Source organism: Canis lupus, chromosome 14 (genome assembly GCF_003254725.2).
Source record: "Canis lupus dingo isolate Sandy chromosome 14, ASM325472v2, whole genome shotgun sequence".
NCBI lineage: Eukaryota > Metazoa > Chordata > Mammalia > Carnivora > Canidae > Canis > Canis lupus.
Window position 1 is genome coordinate 26,244,703 of NC_064256.1, and position 22,504 is coordinate 26,267,206.

General features: G+C 35.5%; 1 protein-coding gene across 1 annotated transcript in view; it reads right to left on the reverse strand.

The window, feature by feature from the left end:
- Positions 1–22,504, reverse strand: part of THSD7A (thrombospondin type 1 domain containing 7A) — a 428,255-nt gene that overhangs the window by 82,606 nt on the left and 323,145 nt on the right. Inside the window, exons 7-9 of the mRNA XM_025471202.3 lie at positions 21,279–21,473; positions 9,510–9,744; positions 5,089–5,204 (exon numbers count right to left, since the gene is read on the reverse strand). Coding sequence (XP_025326987.3) covers positions 5,089–5,204; positions 9,510–9,744; positions 21,279–21,473 — 546 coding nt within the window. The remainder of the gene's footprint in view (positions 1–5,088; positions 5,205–9,509; positions 9,745–21,278; positions 21,474–22,504) is intronic.

Genomic DNA, 22,504 nt, shown 5'->3' on the forward strand with positions numbered 1-22,504 from the left:
CATTTACTATTTTTAATTGCATGTGGAAGTCAGTGTTATTTCAATGAAGTTTGGACTATTCCCATTTCATACCAAATGATGGGAAAAAAAAACCTAATCCCATATATCATTGCTTTTTTTGTCCTTACAACAATAGGCTAGTTTTCTATTACACCATTGTATCGTTATTATCAGTTATAGCAGTCTACAGGCAAATACAGAAAAGGCTTATCCAGACACACAAAGCATCTTGGCACTGTTGTCCAACAGCAACCCTCTCTGCCATCCCCTAGGCTTTATTTCCTCAATAGACAATTAGAGTTATTCTTTTTAAGTCTGAGTGCCTAGGTTTAGGGTTTCTAAAAACCTCTTGTTATATAGGACTCAGTAGAGAACCTCCAAATAGAACAAGCAGGGCTGATCTCCTGTTCCTGCTGAGACGACCAAACACAGCCCTATCTCTCAGAGAGCTTCTTGTCACAGGACAGTAGATTTCTGTGCTGGCATTCTTGCACTCTTTGGCCACCACCACCCAGAAGCTCCAGGGGAGAACAGTATCCTAATAGCACTGTGCATTTTAATTCACAGAGGTTATTTAAACCCTTCACAAGATCAGCCCAACTAAACTCATTATATATCTCAGCTGTCTGTCACTTTCAAGAAGCTAGTACCGCTGCCACCATCCCTCTTGTCACCCCCACATGTCTTCCATCATCATCTAGACCCACAGCACTCCTTACATACATAACCTGATTTTCAACTTCTCATTTTGTTCCATCCTCTAATCCTTCCATCAGTCACCCATCTTCTATCTCTTCTTGGAAAATTTCCTTCATATTTTTTGCCAGTGGAAGCTGATTCTAGACATTTCTTAGTCTTTTCTTCTCCGTTTATCTTTAAAAGTCTCCAAGTCCTCTGTCATCAACTTTCCATCAGCTATTTACCTTGTAGCAGCCAGCTACCAACATTTCATTAATTAACAACTTTAGAATGTCCCTCACAGTAATCCTTTCTCTTCCTACCCCTGCCACCAGTGTGGTGGCTTTGGCAACCACATGATTATTCCATGCAAGGTGCTGGGCTCTGAATTAGTGCTCCTCCTCATCTTCAATGACCTTTCCCTCCATTTCAAATCAATTACTAGCTTTTCTCATTCATCCCTTGATGTTATTATCATTAGTTACTCTCATTGTACATGTTCATCTTTAAACTCCTTACTTTTCCATCACTCCTCCTAACCTTCTAGGTCAATAGTTTCAGTTATCATCCTACTAAAATTCCTCAAATTCACTTGCGACTGCTAGTCTACTTTCCTTATTACTTTTTTACTTTTCCATTATCTATCATTCTCTTCATAACCTCACTTCCATCCCAAACTAACTTAGGTTTCATACTTCATTACTACAATAAGGACTCCCTTGAAAACATCCTTAATTCCCTGTTCCTCTCTTTTTTACCTTGTACTCTCCTGGGAAAGCCCCAACTCTAATCTAAACCAATTCTTTTGTTACACTTTTTCTGCACTCAGGCAGCTGAACACGGCTGGAGGAACAAGGACAATTGTGTGGAGCAACCCCTTTTTAAAGATACAACTAAATAGGCACTCCATGGTGCCAAGAAATTCTGTATGTTATTAGCTTGTCTGCTTTTGCATTCTCCAAAATGATGTCACATCTTCTTTTCTCTCCTCAGCACCCCTACACACTTCCCTTGATCCTTCATACTTGTTGAACAGTCATTAAATGCCTTGTCTGTCTCCTACCACCAGATTATAAGCTTCCTGAGAGCAAGGATCATTGATTTCCTTGTTACTGCTATTTCCTTTATATTTAAAATTGTGCTTAGTATAGTATACTTACTTGAGAAACCATTGTAGAAAGAAAAAATGAATCATTGCTTAATAATGTTTAATGACATGATGAGCATTTAAAAACAATTATCAATAAACATATCTACAAATAATTTTTTCTCTTCATCATGATCTAAATACTTTTCTCACACTGATACACAAACTTCTAAGAAAGATTGCGCTTAATAAGTCAAATTAAAACATTCACTAGACACTGACCATATGCAGGTTGTGGTTTGTTTCCTATAGGAACTTATACAAAAATAAAATATGGGATAAAAATTAATATAAAATATAAACTAACTAATAAGTTATATGTCAGTTGGGCCATGGTTCACAAAGCATAGAGCACTTTACCATATCTCATTTGTACCACAGAACAACTCATAGATGTTATAACCAAGGCTTGGCAAGTTTAAATATCTTACATAAGGTTACTTGGCTGCTAAGTGGCCAGGATGTGTTCAAACCATTTGCTGATTTAAAGTTCACTCATTCCATTATATCATGAAATCCACTACTCATATTTATGTTCAAAAACTAAAAATTGTGTCCTGCTATATAGAAGCTCAATTTGGTCTTCCATAACCTGTCTCCAATCTTCTTTCCAACTTCACATCTTAATTTTTCTTCCCTCAGTCTGGGTTCCAGTGGACTAGCTGTCATTTTCCTCTCAAACAACATATCTTCTCATGGTCATCTAAGAGTTTTCCTCATGTTTTTGATCCTCTCTTGGGATTCCTTTATATGTTCCCCCTTTCTTTTCTTTTCTTTTTTTTTTAAGATTTTATTTATTTATTCCTGAGAGACACACACACACACACAGAGAAAGGCAGAGACACTGGCAGAAGTAGAAACAGGTTCCATGCAGGGAGCCTGACATGGGACTTGATCCCTGGTCTCCAGGATCATACGTTGGACCAAAGGCAGGCTCTAAACGCTGAGCCACCCAGGGAATCCCTATGTTCCCCCTTTCACAAAGATTGCTTCCACTTTAATTTCAAGATTTTCGCTATTTGCTCTCACAATATTTTCCCCCTTCCCTTCCTTAGAGCTCTCTCTGTTTTACCACTAAAGCTTATTCAATAGTCTTACATTATCTGATTTACATTGAAGAGCTTTACATTTTAGAAATCTTATATTATTCTATATATTAAATGAGATCAAAAGCTTCCATAAAGTCAGAGACTATGTCCTCTCTACAGGGCCATTAATGTACCAGTTATATATATAGGAATCAATAAATAAGAAATCCAATAACAATTTATGTATATATATTATATTTATATATAAATATATATATAGATAAGTATTAATTTAATTATCATGTACATAGTATTTATAATGTATTTCTTCATCTATCTGCTAAATTTTATTTAAAGGGCATTACAGAGATGCCTGGGTGGCTCAATCAGTTAAGTGTCTGTCTTTGGCTCAGGTCATGATTCCAGGGTCCTGAGATTCTGCTCACTGGGGAGCCTGTTTCTCCCTCTGTCCCTCCCCATCCCCTTGACTGTGTTTTCTCTTCCTCTCTCTGTTTCTCTCTCTCAAATAAATAAAATCTTTAAAAATTTTCACTTAAAAATGCTAAGTTTGTGTTAGATGATTAATTATATGATTATAAATGTAACTGCACATATTTTGGAATTATTAGTAAATGGCCTTATCCCATATTAACATGAACATTAAGTATGAAAACATAATACTTGAAAGCACATAAATTCCATGTAATAACCTTTTTTAGTGCAGTGATGAGTAACAATTGCTACAGAAATACTGACTGATAAAGTAGAATTCTGTTGCTGATTATGACCAAACTAAATAATATCATATGTTAATTTTTAAGAAAATAAAAGAAAATCTGGAAAAATTATCAGCGATGCTGCTTTAATCATAAAATTTAATGCCATTAGCTTTGTTTTGAAAATATTAACACATGTAACTTTTTGCAGCAAAAACAGTTTAGATGTCTCAAAGAATTTTAAAATCAAAATTGTATACTCTTGCTCACTTTATAAAGGTTTAATTTTATTTGATACTTCAAGAGTACCTAAAATTTTTTAAAAAGCATAAAAAGGAACTGATGTTTTAACTGTATAAAAGGATAATCACACTGTAAAAACAACCCATTATTAAATTTATGATTTCATATAGCATCTTAAGGATTTAAATAATTTTTGGCAATTTAAAATAGTTGTTAATCTAGAAGTTGAAGTTCTTTTTTTAAAGATTTTATTTATTTATTTAGAGAGAAATAGTGAATGGGGGAAAGGGCAGAGGGAGAGGGAGAGAGAGAATCTCAAGCAGACTCTGCACTGAGTGTGGAGGGTAGACACAAGGCTCAATCTCACAGCACTGAGATCTTGACTTGAGCCAAAATCAAGAGTCAGGTACTTAACCAACTGAGCCACCCGGGCCCCCTTAGAAGTTGATTCTTAATTGAATCTCTTTAGTCAAGAAGCATAAATAAAATAAAAAAGATAAAAGAAATTTATGAAACATCATCTGCATTTGCTGCAATAGTAAAAAAAAAACAAAATAGGAGACAGTGCCTCCCGTGACACTGAGAGAAAACTTGCTAAGGTATTGCATAAGTCACCTGGAGGATATTGATATCTTTCTCAGCAGCAATGAGAAAGGACCCCATCCTGAAGGGTAAAGAGTTATCAAAGTGCGTGCCATTATATTAAAGAGTCTTTGTCAGTAATAAAAGCAAAACCAAACCAAACTGGGAACAAATCCTCATCTTGCAAACAAATGCTTCACGGCATGTTAAGTATTGGAAGAGGAACAATTTGGCCATTTTTCTCTTTCTGTTATTCCCAGCCTTGGGGGCTGCATAATTGAATCTATGGTGAATCTGGGCCCATGACCATCTATTTCTTGCCAGTAAGAGGTTTGGAAGCCATGAGTACTGATAAAATTGCTGTACATTCTTTATGAAAAATACAGGGACACTACACATTCTTTTAGAATTAATGTTAAAGGAAATCTTATTAATAGCATAAAGTCTAAAATCCATTCATTTTGATCTATATCATATAGTCTTAAATCAGTTTTTGGCATAAAATTCATTCATTTGGTTCTTTAAAGCTGTGCTATTTTCTAGAATGAAACTAGAATTTTATGGCATGCATGACAAACCAGGATTACCCAGCCCTGTGTAAGAATCATAAACATTGCTCAGCCAGAAGAAGTTGGAGGTCCTGCCTGGAGTAGGTTTTCTAGGTGAGTAGACTTCAGAACTCTGTAGCTCATACCTTCTTTACATGAGTTGGGGCATGATGTCCAGTCACTATATGGTGTCACAATACAGTCCTTTCTACAAGGAAGCAGACAGGGCCTCACTGTTTCAGGTCTAAGGCTTTCAGGACACCTAGAACACACAAAGGGAAATTACTTGGCCTCTTTAGTAACCCAGAAAACCTGGTCATTTAATATCTTTAAATCTTTCATTACTAAAATGGCTAAACAGTCACCAACCTGTATTATTTAACTTCCAGGAGCTTGTTTACTTTTCATAAGAACTATTCAACGAAATTAATTTTTCCAAACTGGACCTCAATAATGCTTCTCAAGGCAGGATGTGTAAATTTAATAATAGTAATGTACTACTAGAACAAAATATAACAATCCTATCTTATCCCCTTATAAGAATCTATTAACAAATACATATTTTCTAACATGCTCTACAAGAAATTTGTGGAAATTCAAACTACTAATTTAAGGACTGATTCTGCATCTTTGTATAAGTAAATATGCTTATTGCTGATTAAAGTTTATAGGTTGTTTTACAGTTTATTTTTACAAAAGATGTGTAGCATAAAATAAGTTTACAATGGACTACATTCAATACACAGTATATGATCAAGGAAAATACTATATTTACAGCTATATTTTTCACAATAAATAATAAAATAATAAAAGTATATAGGTAGATCATTATAATAAGCAGTTTTTTACTTTATTCCTGGTTTCATTTTGTGTCTCTATTCTCCTTTTTTCTTCCATGTTGTCCCCAGTTTCAGTGATCTAAATTATGCGATTTTAAGTATTTTATAAATTAAAATATTTTTGGAACAAAAAGAGTAAATATAAATAAAATATAAACAGTCAATCAATACTTCAAAGAAAAATAAAACACTGTGTTCTTGGCAAATTATAGTAAAATTAATTATTTTCAAAGATATAGCAAACATTTATTAGGAACATAAGAGAAAGATAATGACAAAACACTGAAATGTCTTATTTTATACAGGAGTTTTCACTTTTTAAAAGATAACTCGAGGAAGCCAATGTATGAATTTTCAGTATACTGTCTTGTGATTGACTTAAGCGATTTTTAAGTTTCCCTATTCTCTGTATCTTTAAGATTTAATTCTACTATTGCTAGTGGTCAAATAGTGACCACTAGCATTAACACCAGAAGAGGATGTATATTAAGCACAAAAGAAATAATAACATAATTCATATGACTAAAAGTAGCTTATTGTTCTGACTCCTAAGGAGTTCTCTTTTGAAGTTATATAAATCTCTGACAAGGAAGGTCAGAGACAGTGAAGAAATAAACCAAACAACTAGTATTACTAGTTGCTGGAATATGTTGGCAAATTAGTGGAAAATGGAATTTAAAAATACTCCTGATGGGAGAAACCAAATTTTCTGTAGGTCAGGATAAATTGTCTTTTAACAAGTAAGTTAATCAGGTTTTCACAACTGAACTATGAATGGGGGAAAAAAATGAACATCATTAATCTCCTTTCCATAATTTCTTTATAGCACTTTGCTGACACTTCACTTTTTAAATAACTTGTATTACAGATATTTATCTACATGTTCCATCTCATGCATAAATATCATGTTCTATCGAATTATACAGATACATGCTTTCCTCTTTCATTCTATAATGCTAAGGTTTATTCAGAAGTGGATTAGAAAAATATATTGGACTTAAGGATTTCAAAAAGAAATAATCTCCCTGGTTTATATTGAGGATAATCTTGGATTTTCCTAATTGCTATGAAAACGAAGATATTTAGAAGTGAGTCACAGAAGTCAATGAATTGTTACAAATGAAATTATAAATCCACTAGAATCATAATTTAATCTGCATTCCTAGCCAGGAACATTATATGGCAGCACTCCACATATAGTACTGTTTATGCTTTTGGAATTAAGAATTATTGATTAGTAATTATTATTGGAGGCACTTCTTTTCAATCAAGCAATTTAACAACTTTAATAATGAGAGAGGATTCATAGCAAGCTCTTCAAATTTTAGCCCTTTATAAATCAATGGAATTTACAATGTTATCATTGACAACCTCCAAAATTCGGTTTGAGTTTAGAAATATCCACAGCAAGATACTTGGCTAACTGTGGAGAACAAAATTACTAACACCAAAGCCATTAAATGAACACACAAAGATAAATTATACAGCCTAGATTACAACCAATAAAATGAATGCAGACTTCCTTTGGCGAAGCAATTGGTTCAGTCAACATGTTTCTTTTCTCCTTTGTACTGTTTGTATTTAGTGTTTGTGGTTTAAATCAAGGAATTGATTTTCCCCCAAATCTTATTCAAGGTCAAATTAAACAGATGTGATAGGAGTTGAAGTTTGTTACTCGGAGGATAGATAAGATCAATAACATTGATTTTACCATTGTACAGTAATCTGTTTTATTAAGAGGAGTTTAAGACAATGTTTCTATTTGCATTTTTGTTTCAAATGCCTCCTCCTGAAAAGCATCCACTACATTTGACCTAGCTTCTAGGGATAAGGGCATAACATCTTCTTTTGAATTCAGTGTTTGCTTAATTTTTCAGAACTTTAATGGCAAAGCAAATCCACTTAATTTAGCAAATCTATACATGTATCCAGGTCATTGAATAAAGGCTGCAGGGGCAAAGCAAATTTTTAATGGATTATTGTGGTGGTTTGACATGGGGCTTCAGGATGCCCTTCCTATTGAATGACCTAATGACATTAATCCATCAGGCTTTTTCACACATAGGTTTATACACATGTGTGTATCTATTGCTTAGCACAGTTTGTAACTTGGATAAAGTGAGAGAAATGTCAACAGAAATATCTGCAACGTGATTAGCCGTGGAACAGGAACAGAGTCAGCTCACTTGTAGCTGCTCAGCATAATTGCCCTCCACCCTGTGCCAGGTTGGTCAGGTTACAACCCTCTGCAGGGCATATCTCTACCTGCATGCTTGTCCCAGCAAGACGCAGAATCGCCCGGGACTCAGCATTTCTGCCCTGCTCTTACTGCCAGAGAATTTTAATACACTGCACATTAACTTCTTGTGTTAGATTGTTCACAACTTTCACATTATTTCTATTAAAAAAGTGGTTTGGGGCTACCTATTAAGGAAGTAGAATAGTTTCTCAATCTATTCAAGTCTTCCTGGCATATGTTTTCTAATGTTTCAGACTTTCAAATTATATAATCAAATAAAGTATGGGGCAAAATAACCTTAATGTCTGGAACCCTGACCAAGTAAAAACAACTCCTAATGGGATTATTATTTATACCCTGAAGTGTTCCAGACATCAGGTACATTATTATCATTTCCCTGAAACTCTAGGAAGGCTCTCAAATTTTAAAGAGAAAATAATACTTTCTCAGATTTATTGAGTGCTTCTATTACTATTTTTAAAAACTATTAAATCCTTTCAATAAGCTTTGAAAATTAAGGCCAGAATCAGTTAAGGAGCATGCTTAGGGTCACACATAATACTGAAGCACCTGGCCACGTATTTGGAAATTATGAAGCCGTTTTTTTACCAGTGCAAAATTGACTGATTTTACTTTCCATGTTTCATGTGGCTAAGAAGATCTGAATTCTAAAAGATTTATGTTGTCTATATCTCAAAATATAAAAGTGGCTTTTTCCCCTTAAAGGAATACATTTTTGGAGTTGATTTATTAATTTTCTCTAAGAATTGATTAACTCAGTTATGCCATGACATGTTTTCATTTATATTTCTTACAGGGCATATATAATATGCCAACTCTCTGGTTCTTTGTCTTCCCCTCTAGCAAACTGTTTGCCTTGTTATTACACTATTTGTAACCACAGTGAGAAACTGATGGTTTTTCTACTTATCATAACACTCATCCTATCCCAAGGCTCTCTCTTAGAAGTGAATGGCTTATTCATTTAACCATTAAAAGATGTAATAAGTTTGGCCTCAGTATTTTTTGATATTTTGATATAGTATTTTCTAGGGGAAATGAAAAGCAGATCTTAGAAGGCTACAGTCCAGTTAAACGAGATTGGTGGACTCAATAGCCTATGGGAACACAGGAGGTCACGGATGACCTGCACTGCTGGGACTTCATATGCTGTCATTAGTGACCAGACAGGCCCAGAGCAAGCTCTTCTCTTGCTGCCTCTCTAGCTTAATAAAGGAGAAAGTGCTACTATAAAACAGAAAGTAGGTACCACATAGAAATATTTCTACAGAATTTATAGATTGTAGGTACAAGACTCCAAAGCTGTTATAACTTTATCAGGGGCTGACATTCAAAACAAAGAAATCTTACTCTTGAGGACAGGTATGACAAGCATCAAAATGCTTCATTTCATGAAGCAAGTGAAGCCTGAGTCAATCCCCTGCATGGTTGGCCACCGGATTTACTGCTGTCATTCTAAAGCCCTTACTTTTTGGGTCCTACTTGGCCCACATTGACCCGCACACAAATGACTTTTCTTGTCTGCATGCCAACAGAGCAAGACGCCTCTCCATTCCAAGTAGTCGTCGTGTTGAAGGATGATACTGAAGTGTCCTCTATGCACTGGCCCCAGGGACCAGTCTGCCAGTGGTACACAGTGCAGGGATGCTCGTTACAACTGCGCACCTCTTGCAAAGCACTGCTATTTGGACAGTGAGCTCCACCTATAAAAATGGGCAACACAAGAGGATTAGATATGGCGCCAACAGGAAACTTACCATTCTCTCTTCTTTGGGATTAACAATAATGATGGTAACTTGCATTTGTTAGCACATACCCTGTGACTGACACACTACTAGGAAGGCAAATTACATAGTAATCTTATATCATTTGGCATCCTCCAGCTTAAAGTTTAAGCTATGTAGTATACATGATATTTGTTTCAGGAGACTACTGAGGACCTCAAAGAGAGAGGTCATTATCCATCCTCCAGAGAAGCTGAAATGAGGTACAAATGGAGCCTGTGGATTGTTGACTAAGGGAAACGAGGATTGAGAGGCTGTGGATGGAGAAAACCCAGTGTGTTTTTGAATGTTATCCCCAACCTGAAAATCTTTAAAACATGTTTTAAAGTACTGCATATTTTAATGTACTAGGCTTTAGGGTGATTAGAAACAGGGGCTTAAAATCAACTTATGCTGTCTGATGTTCTGCAGTACGACTGGAAAAGCCATGTGGTAATGATAGTACCATGTTTCTTTAAATCTAGGATATCACTGGCTGTAAGATATATTATCACTTTGTGTGTCAAAAAAAGAGTAATGGCTACAAGTTAAACTATGATATACTGCCTCCTTATCAATCCTAACTTTTACTGTATGCCAACTGAAATACATTTGTAGGATTTATTTACATGCTTTTAAAACAGATATCACTCAACTGCACATATTAAAAAGGAAGACATTCCTAAATCTTCTTTACATTCAGAGTTCAAATCCTTTAAGTCACTTTCGAACTCAAAGTAGTCAAAGTTTGCCATCCTATACAGAATCATCTCTATGGTATCAAAAGTATTGATGATGTAGGATGCTTTTTTTTTTTTTTTAAGTTCTCCCTATTGTCTCCTGGGCTTTCTTCCAGGATACTGGAACCCATCTCTAAGTTTTGATGCTGCTGCATTCTTAATTGCACCAGAAGATGTCAACAAAAGATTTAAGCAAGCAACTGAGGAATGGTTTTTAGCTGTTTTGGGTTATTTTTTTAGCAGAAATATGGAATTGCTATTGCTATCAGGAGTAACAACAAAATTCAGGTACTAGCAGTGACAGCTATGTTATAATTGCTGTCTGGCTACAGTGGTTTAAAAAGCGTCCATTGTAAGATGCAATAATTACAGAGATGATAAGAGGTCGAAATGGATTTGTCTTTTCATCAATAGAATATGATGTGAAGTTGTCATTATGGAACCATTTTTTATGTGCTACCCTGTTATAAGTACTTTGTAGGTGAGACCTCATTTAATACCCAAACTGCCTTACAAGTTAAAAATTATAAAGTGGATGAGTCAATACAATTTAAATGATATAACAGTAATAGCCCAGTTTCTTACAACTGCGCTATTTATAATGGCAATTACAAAAATAAAAAGCTTTATACTGTTAAAAGCAGAGTCTAGGAGAAATTTCTTATTTATTTATTTATTTATTTATTTATTTATTTATTTATTTATTAATTTAATGTAGTTGAACTTATAAAGCCTTTGGGTTTTATTTTAGGAACAAATAACTTGGTTGCTGGGACACCCGGGTGGCTCAATCGGTTGGGTGGCTGACTCCTATTTCAGCTTAGGTCATGATCTCAGGGTCCATGATCTTGGAGCCCCTCGTCAGCCTCATCGTTCAGCAGGGAGTCGGCTTGAGGATTCTCTTTCCCTCTCCCTTTGCTTTTTTTTAAGTTCTCCCTGTTGTCTCCTGGACTTTCTTCCTGCTCACTCTCTAATAAATAAATAAATAAAATCTAAAAAAGAAAAAAGAAAGAAAATAGCTGTTTGTTAAATAAGAAAAGGTAATTCAATAGCTAGTGATCTTAAGGTGGAAGATGACCCCAAAATTTGAGATATGGGTAAAAGTCATAAACAAAACCACACCCTGAAATGATTTTCATTTATCGCTTCACTTATGGTTAAAAACATCCCACTAATCCAGCAAAAAAAAAAAAACAAAAAAACAAAAAAAAAACAAATCAGTAGGCAGTGTCTGTGAGAATTTAATTGCAATTCAGAATCATTTATACAGCGTTGAACATGGGATCAACATCAGAATAACCTGCATTAAGCAGCATTTCATTAAAGTCTCCTGCTTCATGATGGTGAAAACATCTGTCACAGATCATAGCTTGTCCTCCATCACACAGCTCAGTGACCCTGGCAGCCTCTGAAAAGAAGTTTAGGATTTGAATAGGAATGGATTCTAAAACATACTAATTGGATCGGGGAGAAGTAAATGAGCACTCTTATAATCCATTCCCTGAGGCTCTAGATTTATCCAATCTTATCTCTAACACAAACATCTAATTATAGACATTAGATATATACATTTTATGGAACCATTTTAACCATACCTTTACATTTAATAGTAAAATTACTGATCTTTTACAAAAAAAGTATTTATTTACCTCATTTTCACTGTGAGTGTAGGTATGCTGTTTAAACTGTGATCCTAAAACTCTTAAATTGTTTTTGACATTGAAATTGACTGGCTGGCTTCGGAACACACGATAGGAAAAAAACTTCTACAGCATCAGCATAACATGTCAAGGAACTGCAAGATGGCTGTTAAGTTTACAGACATAAAGGCTATTTATTTTCTTGCCCCAATCCACATTAAAGCCACATCAGCAGTTTGGGTCTAATGTCAGGATACTCGTGTAGATAAGCCCCAATGTGTTCTTAATTATAACAACGATATGGCAATTTCAAAAGCATGGCTTAGGTTAATCAGTCATTGCAGTATCATCCTGCTGTTTTGGGAATATTTTTATGGTAGAAAAATTGATAGATATAATATTGAATTTATTTATTATTTATGGGAAGATATAATTCCAGACATGTGGGAATATTTCCATAGTGCTGGGGAAAGTATAAAATGTCACCCATGACAAAATTAGTGATAAATGGTATTTTTAAAAAATCCTTTTATAAATAAAAATATATGCTTCATACTAATATGACCATATAGGCTCTCTATCATTCCATCAAGTAGAAAGATTTTATAATACTTTTATGAAATCCTACTATATAAATAAATGTCCATGCTTACATAAAAATATTAACTATTACGTGTGAAACTTTTATAAAAATGAAAAAGTGACTTTTCTTCCTCACATCAGGTCTATAAAAGCTGTGTTAACATACATTTGAACAGAGCTATGGTGTTTCTGGTTCTGGCATTGAAGTCCTTATAATTTAAATGGCAGAATGAAAAAAGAACCTTGTCAAAACATTAATTGGATACATATGTATTGAGTTGTATAGTATGCAATGTTTATGTCTATTTTTAAAATATATTTATTTATTTTTTATTGGAGTTCAATTTGCCAACATATAGCATAACACCCAGTGCTCATCCCATCAAGTGCCCCCCTCAGAGCCCGTCACCCAGTCCCTCCCTCACCTCCTGCCCACCTCCCTTTTTACCACCCCTTGTTCGTTTCCCAGAGTTAGGAGTCTCTCATATTTTGTATCCCTTAATGTCTAATACTTCAAGAGATAGATACCTACAGGGATTAGAAATAGTTTTTCTGCTTTCAAGGATTTTATAATGCAGTGGGGAAAAGTAGTAGGGGTGGGCAAGCATACAAATGGGTATAATTTTAGGTGAAATGCAGTAATCATGTTAAAAGTGGTACCAAAACTGAGATTCAAAAGTGTAAGATTCCATCAGTTTGGGGGCAACTGAAAAATGACTCCGTAGGAGGCAGGGAGGTGAGTTTCGAAGGAGTGGGATTTTGTCAAGCAGAGTTCTGGGAAGGGAGAGAAAGAAGGCAAAATTTTACTTAAGCAGAAGCAAAAATAAAAGCCAAGGCATGCAGACAGGTATGACAAGGGGAATTAGCAATACTGATGCAGTCCACTGGAGTGCAAAGTTCACACAGAGAAGTAACCGGCAATAAGGAAAAGGAAGTAAACTGGGCTCATGCTAAGAAGTGGCTATTAGTATACTATGAATTACAGTTTTTAAATGCTTGTAATTTTGCCTGCTTATTGCAGCCCAGAACCCTTTGACTGCAGATCATGTCTGGGTGAAAAGCACACTGGCAACGGCATGACTGTGGGGACCTGAAAGGAAGAATGTCAACCCCAGAGACCCTCAGAAGATTTTGCTGTAGCATGCCATTCCTACTCCTCCCCTTTCTTTGCCCTTGCAGAAAGAGGTAAGAAGACATCCCACTATGGAGTCTGCATAAACCTTATGTGGCGTTGTGGTTATGCAGGGGCAGACTACAACAGAACTCATTTTTCAAAATCAAGAATGGGAGGATGAGGAAGTGACAGTACTTTTACTTAGAAGGCAAAATTATATGTGTATATACACAGATAATGGATTCTGAATTCTTCAAATCCACCCCGGAGTAAAAGTGTTCCTTGGCTCCTAGGAGTAAAACACTTTAGCTGTGAAAACCCAAAGTTAAAATATAAATATTCCTCTCCTCAATGTTTTGTACTTTGAAATATAATTTTTGAAGACTGCTAATTATTTGAAAATTTTTTTGGCATAATTCTATTTCAATTTGCATCTATTTTCTGTATTTATAAAGCAGGTGTAAAGACACTAAAATTTGGCTGATGAAATTATAATATTAGGTCATTTTGAACTTTGCAAAAAAAGCATCTCATTTCTTGCTCTGTAAGGATAATTAACTATGTAATGAGAATTAACAGAAGTTGTTATTATACTCAGTGGAAAACATTTTGAAAATCATTTTTTTCTTTTTAAACTGAGTTTATTAAGGATCCGCAAGACAGGTTCAAAAAATTCAGAAGGCTATAAATCTAACATCAATTTTTAATTTCTTATTCAAATTCAACATACTACTATTGATATTAAAAATATGCCAGGCTGAAGTATTAGAAGATTGCTTCCTTTCAGATCTTCCCAACACATTTTTTTTTTTTTTTTTTTCAGGTCCAGTAACATGTGCCTCTTTATCTCCACACTGGGAGGCTAGGCCTGAGGTACTAATGAATCACTCTATAAAACCCAGAGGAGCAAGTACAAGTCCAGGGAATAGGGTCAAGGTCATGCAGAAAGGTCACTTATCAAAATGCTACTACTCATACAGTTCAGCCACCACTTTGCGGCTAGCAAACCAGTGCCCATTGAAGGCCTGGATGGCCTTGGGAGTCTCAGAGGCTAGAGAAAACACCACAAAAATCTTGACATGATCTTTGCATCCTCCTTCTCAAATATTTTTAAAGTAGCTTTTGGGACCCATCCTACAGTTTACCCAGGACAAGGAAGATGTTCACCTCAAGGTATACAATGTCAAAACTGAAATACCAATTTTATTTAAACACACACACATGGGAAGCCTGGGTGGCTCAGTAGTTGAGCATCTGCCTTTGGCTCAGGGTGTGATCCTGGGGTCCTGAGACAGAGTCCTGCATCAGGCTCCCCGCAGGAAGCCGGCTTCTCCCTCTGCCTAAGTCTCTGCCTCTTCCTCTGTGTCTCTCATGAATAAATAAAATCTTAAAAAAAATATATACACACACACAGTTTTGTTTTTTTAAGTTGAAAAATATTTTTTACCTTCTTCAGTATATTAACTACCTCTAGTTGCTAGTATTTGTATTTGCTTTCCAAATGACATTTGGATAAGAATCATTTTGTGATAATTTCTATGTATTGCTGATAACAAGTTACAAAAGTGTTCAAGACTGCATGAAGCGCAATTATATTCAAATTGTTTTTATTCTATTAATTTTTTATGTTTTAATTTTGAATCAAGGTCAAAATTACAAGAAAATCAAAAGTATATTATTGAGTAAGGAACAGGCAAGGCTAGGTAGGGAGAGATAGGTAAGTGGGCCATGGAATCAGGCTCACAAAAATCCCAAAAATTTGGAGGTGAAAGAAAATCAGAGATAAGGAAGCAAACCAGACCATCATGTCCTAGTTGTCAGAGGTGCGGTCTTGTTGTAATAGTACTTGTGACCGACAAAGAATTATCAGACCCTAAAAAGGAAATAAGCCATTGAAGGTGTTATCACTAGTCCTTACCCAATGGTGAGGTGATATCAGTAGAGATGTTAAAAGGATTCAGGTAAAAAAAAAAAAAAAAAAAAAAAAAGGATTCAGGTTCCCTGGTTGGCTTTCAATAAAAGACCAATTGTACAAGTCCCCAGTGGTAACCCTGTCAGGATCCCTCTCATTCCTGAGAGCTTTTTCCTGTATCCTTGCTTAATAAACTTCTATCTCTTTACTCTTTTTTGTCTGCCAGATCCATTCCATGAGACAAGAACCTAGCTCTATTGTTTCATTATCAATAATTTTCCTTCATGGATCATTTGGACAAAGTTGTTGAAATGACGCCCTACTACCCTAAATACGTAAATGTTTATTTCCTATTGTCAACGGCATTTTATATTCACATTTAATATTAAACACATTTAATATTCAAGATCAACTAACATTGATACATTTATTACTATCTAATCCTCATACCTATTAAAAATGTCTAACTATCCTCAAATGTCTTTTTTATAGTTAAATAATCTAGTTCATAATCAAGTGTTGCATTTAAATATCAGGTCTTGGTAATTTCCTTCAATCTGGAATAGTACCTCATTTTCATGATTTAGACACTTTAGACACCAATTATTGTTTTTCAATGTTTTTCAATTTGGATGTTTCCTCATGATTACATTCTACAATACGCATCTTTGAGAGGGATATCATAGAGTTGATGTCAATTTATCATTGTAGCACACCAGGAACAAGTGATTTTTATTGGTTCCATTACCAACTATTTAAATTTTAATCCTTGGATTAAGGTGGTGTCTGTCATACTTCTCCATTAGGGAGGTACTTGAGACAAAATAAAATGCTCTTGGTCAGATGTTCAATTAATATATTTATTAATATCAAGTATGGATCCATGGTTTCCTACTTTATGTAATGGGTTATAATCTGTTTTTAATATTATTTTGGCATTTACATCACTTCCATATGTGGTCAGTGGGAGACTCTTCAAGCTACCTTCTATGACCTTTGACATCTTCTCTTCCATCCTTTCTGGCACAAAATCTTCCAAGTCTGTCTTGAATCTCTTCCTATTCTAGTCCTGGAATCAGCCATTTCTCCGAGGAGCCCTAGTTCCTTTTATTTCCCCCCCACAATGCTAGCAGAAACCAAGATAGCCCCGGTGGCGCAGCGGTTTAGCGCCACCTGCAGCCCGGGGCGTGATCCTGGAGACCCAGGATCAAGTACCACATGGGGCTCCCGGCATGGAGCCTGCTTCTCCCTCTGCCTGTGTCTCTGCCTCTCTCTCTAGCTGTGTCTCTATGAATAAATAAATAAAATCTTAAAAAAAAAAAAAAGAAACCAAGATCTGAGGGCTATATGCAGTTGTTGCTATTGGAGTCTTGTTCCTCTAGAGGGAAGAGAGCTAATATATGTATATAGTATAAATATACTTAGCATACTCAACATTTATATTGATTTCTATATCTATCTCTAGAAATTTAACACAATGAATTCACAGTGATAACTTTAAATTCCAATACAGTAACACAAGGTTTATTTTACTTTTGTTAATACATATCTCCCTTCTCTAGCAATGAAAAAAACCTGAATCTTATTACTTTTTAAATTTTAAAGATTTTATTTATTTATTCGCGAGACATAGAGAGAGAGGCAGAGACATAGACAGAGGGAGAAGCAGGCTCCCTGCAGGGAGCCAGATGTGGGACTCCAACCCAGGACCCCAGGATCATGCCCTGAGCTGAAGGCAGTTCCTCAACCATTGAACCACCCAGGTGCCCCTGAATCTTATTACTCTTTTAAGACATGTACTTATTTGTTCGAACCCCACCCTCTCCTTCCAGCCCCAATCCCCCACTGCCATCTCCATTGTTGTACCGAAAGAAAGTCTTTATCACTCTACTCATGTTAGGACAGCCTGTATCAGGCCACCCTATAGCATAAAAACCTTTTCCAACCTTCCTGGTTCTGACATTCCACAACTGTCTGGCTGCCTCTTTACTCTGCTTGTGCTCTGACCCATATTGGGTTGCTGCTTTTATCCTCTTATACAATCCTTGTATTCTTCACCCCCACCCACTAAGCCTATTCAATGCCTCTGACATCAAATGCCAGGCGACCCTCTTCCCATTGGAGAGGCTCTTCACATCCAGGTTGCACTCTGATAACCCATTCTGGACAACTGCAGACCCCCACCTGCTGCCACAGATGTTCAAATGCTTGACTCCACTTAACAACTTTTTAGATAAAACTGTTCAGGAACAGAGAGAAAGGGCCTAGAAAGAAAGAGAAGGGGAAAAAAGGGAAAGGAAAAGAAAGAAGTATAGTATGGAGAAGAGGAAGTGTTATTCTGTATCTTGTCATTCATTTAGTAGGAACAAAGAAATAATTGAAAAAAAGTTATAACATTTCAACAATAGAGAAGAGAATAATCCTTTATCATATATCTATGAATGCAGGTATAGAGATGATTTAGACACACACACACACACACACACACACACACACACGAAACCTAAGTAAATCAGGGCTAAGACCAGGAGCTAGCACTCTTCTTTTTCTAGCACATACCAAGATTATATGGAACCTACCCCGAGCTATGACTGAAGTTAGGTCCAGCTTCAAGCCATGATTGTATGATTTGCTTTGCCAATGAAGTGTCAGTAGAGAGGACATAAGTCACTTCTGTATGGAAAAACTTAATGCTGATGTTTTGAAATCAGCAGACAGACTCTCCAACTATGTTCTTCCACTGGCATGGGAAGTAGGTCTTCATATGGAGGTACAATGCTGAGACATTTAATGGAGGGCACTTCCTTGGAAAGTTAACCAACACCATGGCAAAATTCCCACAAGGAAGGGATAATTTTTCTTTTAAGTTTTTGAGCTTCTGAGCTATTTGTTACTGCAAAATAACTTGATCTGCTCTTAATAATATAAGAGTTTATATAATCTTCAGTATAATGTTCAACAGTGAAGTTATGACTGAGATAAATAAAAGTTTATCTTTTATTTTGGGAAGCAGCATTGATTTTGTAAATCCAGATTAATACTTTGCACATGGATCCATAAATTATTTCCCCAGAAACTATATGTCTAAACACTTAACATATAACTTTAATACTGTGATCTCTTCCCTTGAGGTTATCACAGTAATTTTCTGATTTAGAAAATTTAGAACATGTTTGACACATACAAAACATTAATTCTCGGGCACCTGGGTGGCTCAGTGGTTGAGCATCTGCCTTGGGCTCAGATCGTGATCCCGGGATCCCAGAATTGAGTCCCACATAGGGCTCCTCACAGGGAGCCTGCTTTTCCCTCTGCCTGTGGCTCTGCCTCTCTCTGTGTGTCTCTCATGAATAAATAAATAAAATCTTAAAAAAAAAACATTAATTCTTGGGGAATAATAGACCTACTTTTGTGTAGAATTATAAAGGGTTACCTAATTAGCAGGGAAGCATCTTTTAAAATTTCCTGCAAAGTTCTTAATTAACTTTAAAAGTGCCACAAAATTCAAAAAAATAAAAAAATAAAAAAATAAATGTCTCAAAATTATAGACTTATTTTGTGAAAGAGAATGTTTCAGTGTCTGGTGAATAATAAGTATTAAATAGTTTTGAAGGACAGATTCCTATTTAAAGTGTCATACAATTATACCGGTTTTTCTAACTGTTATTAACAGATATAAGCAGCAGCAGATTCTCCACTGACAGCTTCCTCTATGGTTTCCATGTAAAATTATGTTTTGAATTCATGCTTTTATGATTTACTATGTAAACATCTATAATTTTCCAGCACGGCTTGCTTATGATGCAGCTACTAGACTTAATTAAAAATTATCGAAGTCTCACCCTTTCAAACTAAGTGGATGATAAATATCAAAAAGCAGTCATAAATTTCTGCCTTTAAAGCATTTCATGACCTTTTAGTGTGAAGCATCATGTCTATAGAAATAATGATCTGGTGAGTTCTGCAAGCATGGCAAAAATCTCTGCCATGTGACTCACGGGGCGAAAAGTCACTCATTACTAGTCACACAGCAAGTGTCTGCAGAGTATAATAGATTTATAGGAAGCAGGGTAACCACAGATCTAATTTTAATGAAGTTCAAGACATAATCTGAGCTGATAGAGTTTGAAGTCTGAATATAATCTATACAAGGTTGGAGTTAGTATTTGACAAGATGTGGAATATAACTTTCTAAAGTGTTCTATTTTTCTATTTGGTTCCAGGATACATTTTTCTGCAGGGAGAAAATAGTTAAATTTACATTAAGGTGACCAGAAAAAGGGTTTTTGGACATTTTAAAGAAAATCTAAATTTTCCTATAGGTTAACTGTGTCAAATATGCTATTTTTTTCCCTCACATCGTAAGATCAAGGTAGTTACATTTTTGTATAGCTATTCTATTCACAGGTAGCAAGTTTGACTAAATAAAAACACTATCAGGTTTCTATCACTAAAACGCTTTATAAATAGAAAAATAAAACTGGCAATTTATTATTTGGGGATATACACAGAGAAAGACATACATATTACAAATAGTAATCATCATTTACTAATGCTAAATGAGAATGAGAAGAGTCATTCAGCTTGATAATGTTTAAATAATATACACCTATATTCTTGAGACAGAACATGCGTTAATGTGAGAGAACTTGATTACTTCTGTTTTTTTCTTCCTCCTGTGTTATTCTCAAGAATGACAAGATTAAGTATGACATTATATCACACAGTCACACAGAGGCCAAATTAGCATTTGGATGTAAGCTTGAGAGATAATTACCAAGAGCCTTATATTTCTCGACAATAAAGCTTACACAAGTGAGGTATGAATATATGACAAACATGCTTTATTCCCCCGATAGAATGAGGTGATTAAGGAGTAGCATATTTGAAAAATGAACACAATCTACATATGAGATTTCTGGATCTCAGAACCTATGTTTAGAAACCCAAATGGCAGAAAATCCATGTGATTTTCAATCAAGTACTAGTCATGTTGGTATTTCTTTAGAAACAAAATACTTTTATTATTGAACATATATGCCTATTTAAGAGAAAGTAGAATGTGATTTCAAAGGGAAAAACGGACTACTGCAATACAGAAAAAATAATCAAACCTGACATCTGGAATTTTGGGAGCCATTTTCATAGTTTTCCACAGGTTTAACATTCAAACTGGGAAGCAATATCAGGAGAGAGGAAAGGCAAAATAAGTTTACTTTTAAAGGTCTTTCTTTTATTAAAGATCTATTTTCGAGATTAATTTTGGGGAATAGAAGTTGCTCAATCTGTCAACAGATACTAAATTTCCTTGGATTGCTGCAATTTTGGTAGATTTTTGTACAGCATCCCCTTAGCCACAGAAGACACACATATATACATAAATACCAAAAAAACAAAACAAACAAACAAACAAACAAACAAGCAAAAAAAATGCCAACTTCTGAAAGGAATCTAAATCCCCTTCTGAAGCTGGTGACCAACCTTACCTTCGTCACCGGCATAGGCCAGAATGGACCGTGCTCGTATCTGTTTCCCTTCTGTGGTTTTCCCCGAGCAGGTGTGTGAGCAGGAGGACCATGCAGACCACGTGCTGAGCACACAGTCCTTTGGGCATGGGGCATAACAGGCAACGGGGATGGGGAAGATGGCATCTCTGCACAGCTGTCTGTCAACTTCTTCTCCTGGGGAAGACATCATCACGAATAATCTATCATTTTTAAACAAATGTAAAGTGAGCAGTTGTAACCAGATGGGCACCAAGATAAATTAGGTTATTTTATTCTTAGTTAAAAGCAAAGCTAAAACAAAGCCCACTACGGCCAGATGTTTAAAAAACACTAGGAATAAATATGTATCCTTAAGTGAAGGTTCTCTTATTATCAGAAGCTTAGGTGTATAGATCAAGCACAGTGCTGGAAGTATTTTTATACTACAGATTCCTGCCCAATTAGTGATTTTTTGTATTTATAATAGTACCCTGGCAATAAGGAGCATCAGTGAATTATGTTCCTCTTTTTATTGCATCATTGGAGATGCATCATTTCATCAGCATTTACAAATAACATCTCTATCCATGGTATGTACCATATTCTTTCATGAATTAACTCAGGTATCTCTGTTTGCAAACTCTGTGTCTCCCAGATAATTTATTTTTTGTATAACTGGCAACCTTTTACTTTCATAAAAAATTTCTTTGTTAGTTGGAAATAGCCAAGAAATGTAAATGATAGGATAACAATATAAAACTACTGTTTCAGAGGTTCCATTGGGAGAGGTGGTAAAAAATGACAAGGTAAGCAAATGGCAGAAGATGGTGCTACTTCAGCGCTTAAAGCTCTTCAGTAGTTTCTTGTTGCTCTTAAGATAGAGGTAAGAATTCTTACAAGTTTACAAGACCTCAAGCCAGCAAACCTGGCTCTGGTTTCTCTTCCCAACTTCATCTCACTCCATTCCCTCCCTCACCCTGGAGCTCTAGAGATTGGCACACCTTTAGTATTTGTTGAATGAATACAATGAGACTTACAAAAAGCCAATGAGGAAGAAAATATTTTTGTGGTTAATAAATGCCAAAGATAACCAAAAGGATTACAAATAAATAACCAAAATAGAATATGAAATGAATTCTGTGGCTTAGCTGATTAAGGTAGGGTGCTAATGACGTCAATGGAACAGAGTGAAACAAAACACAAACAAGCAAAAGTTAATCTATTTT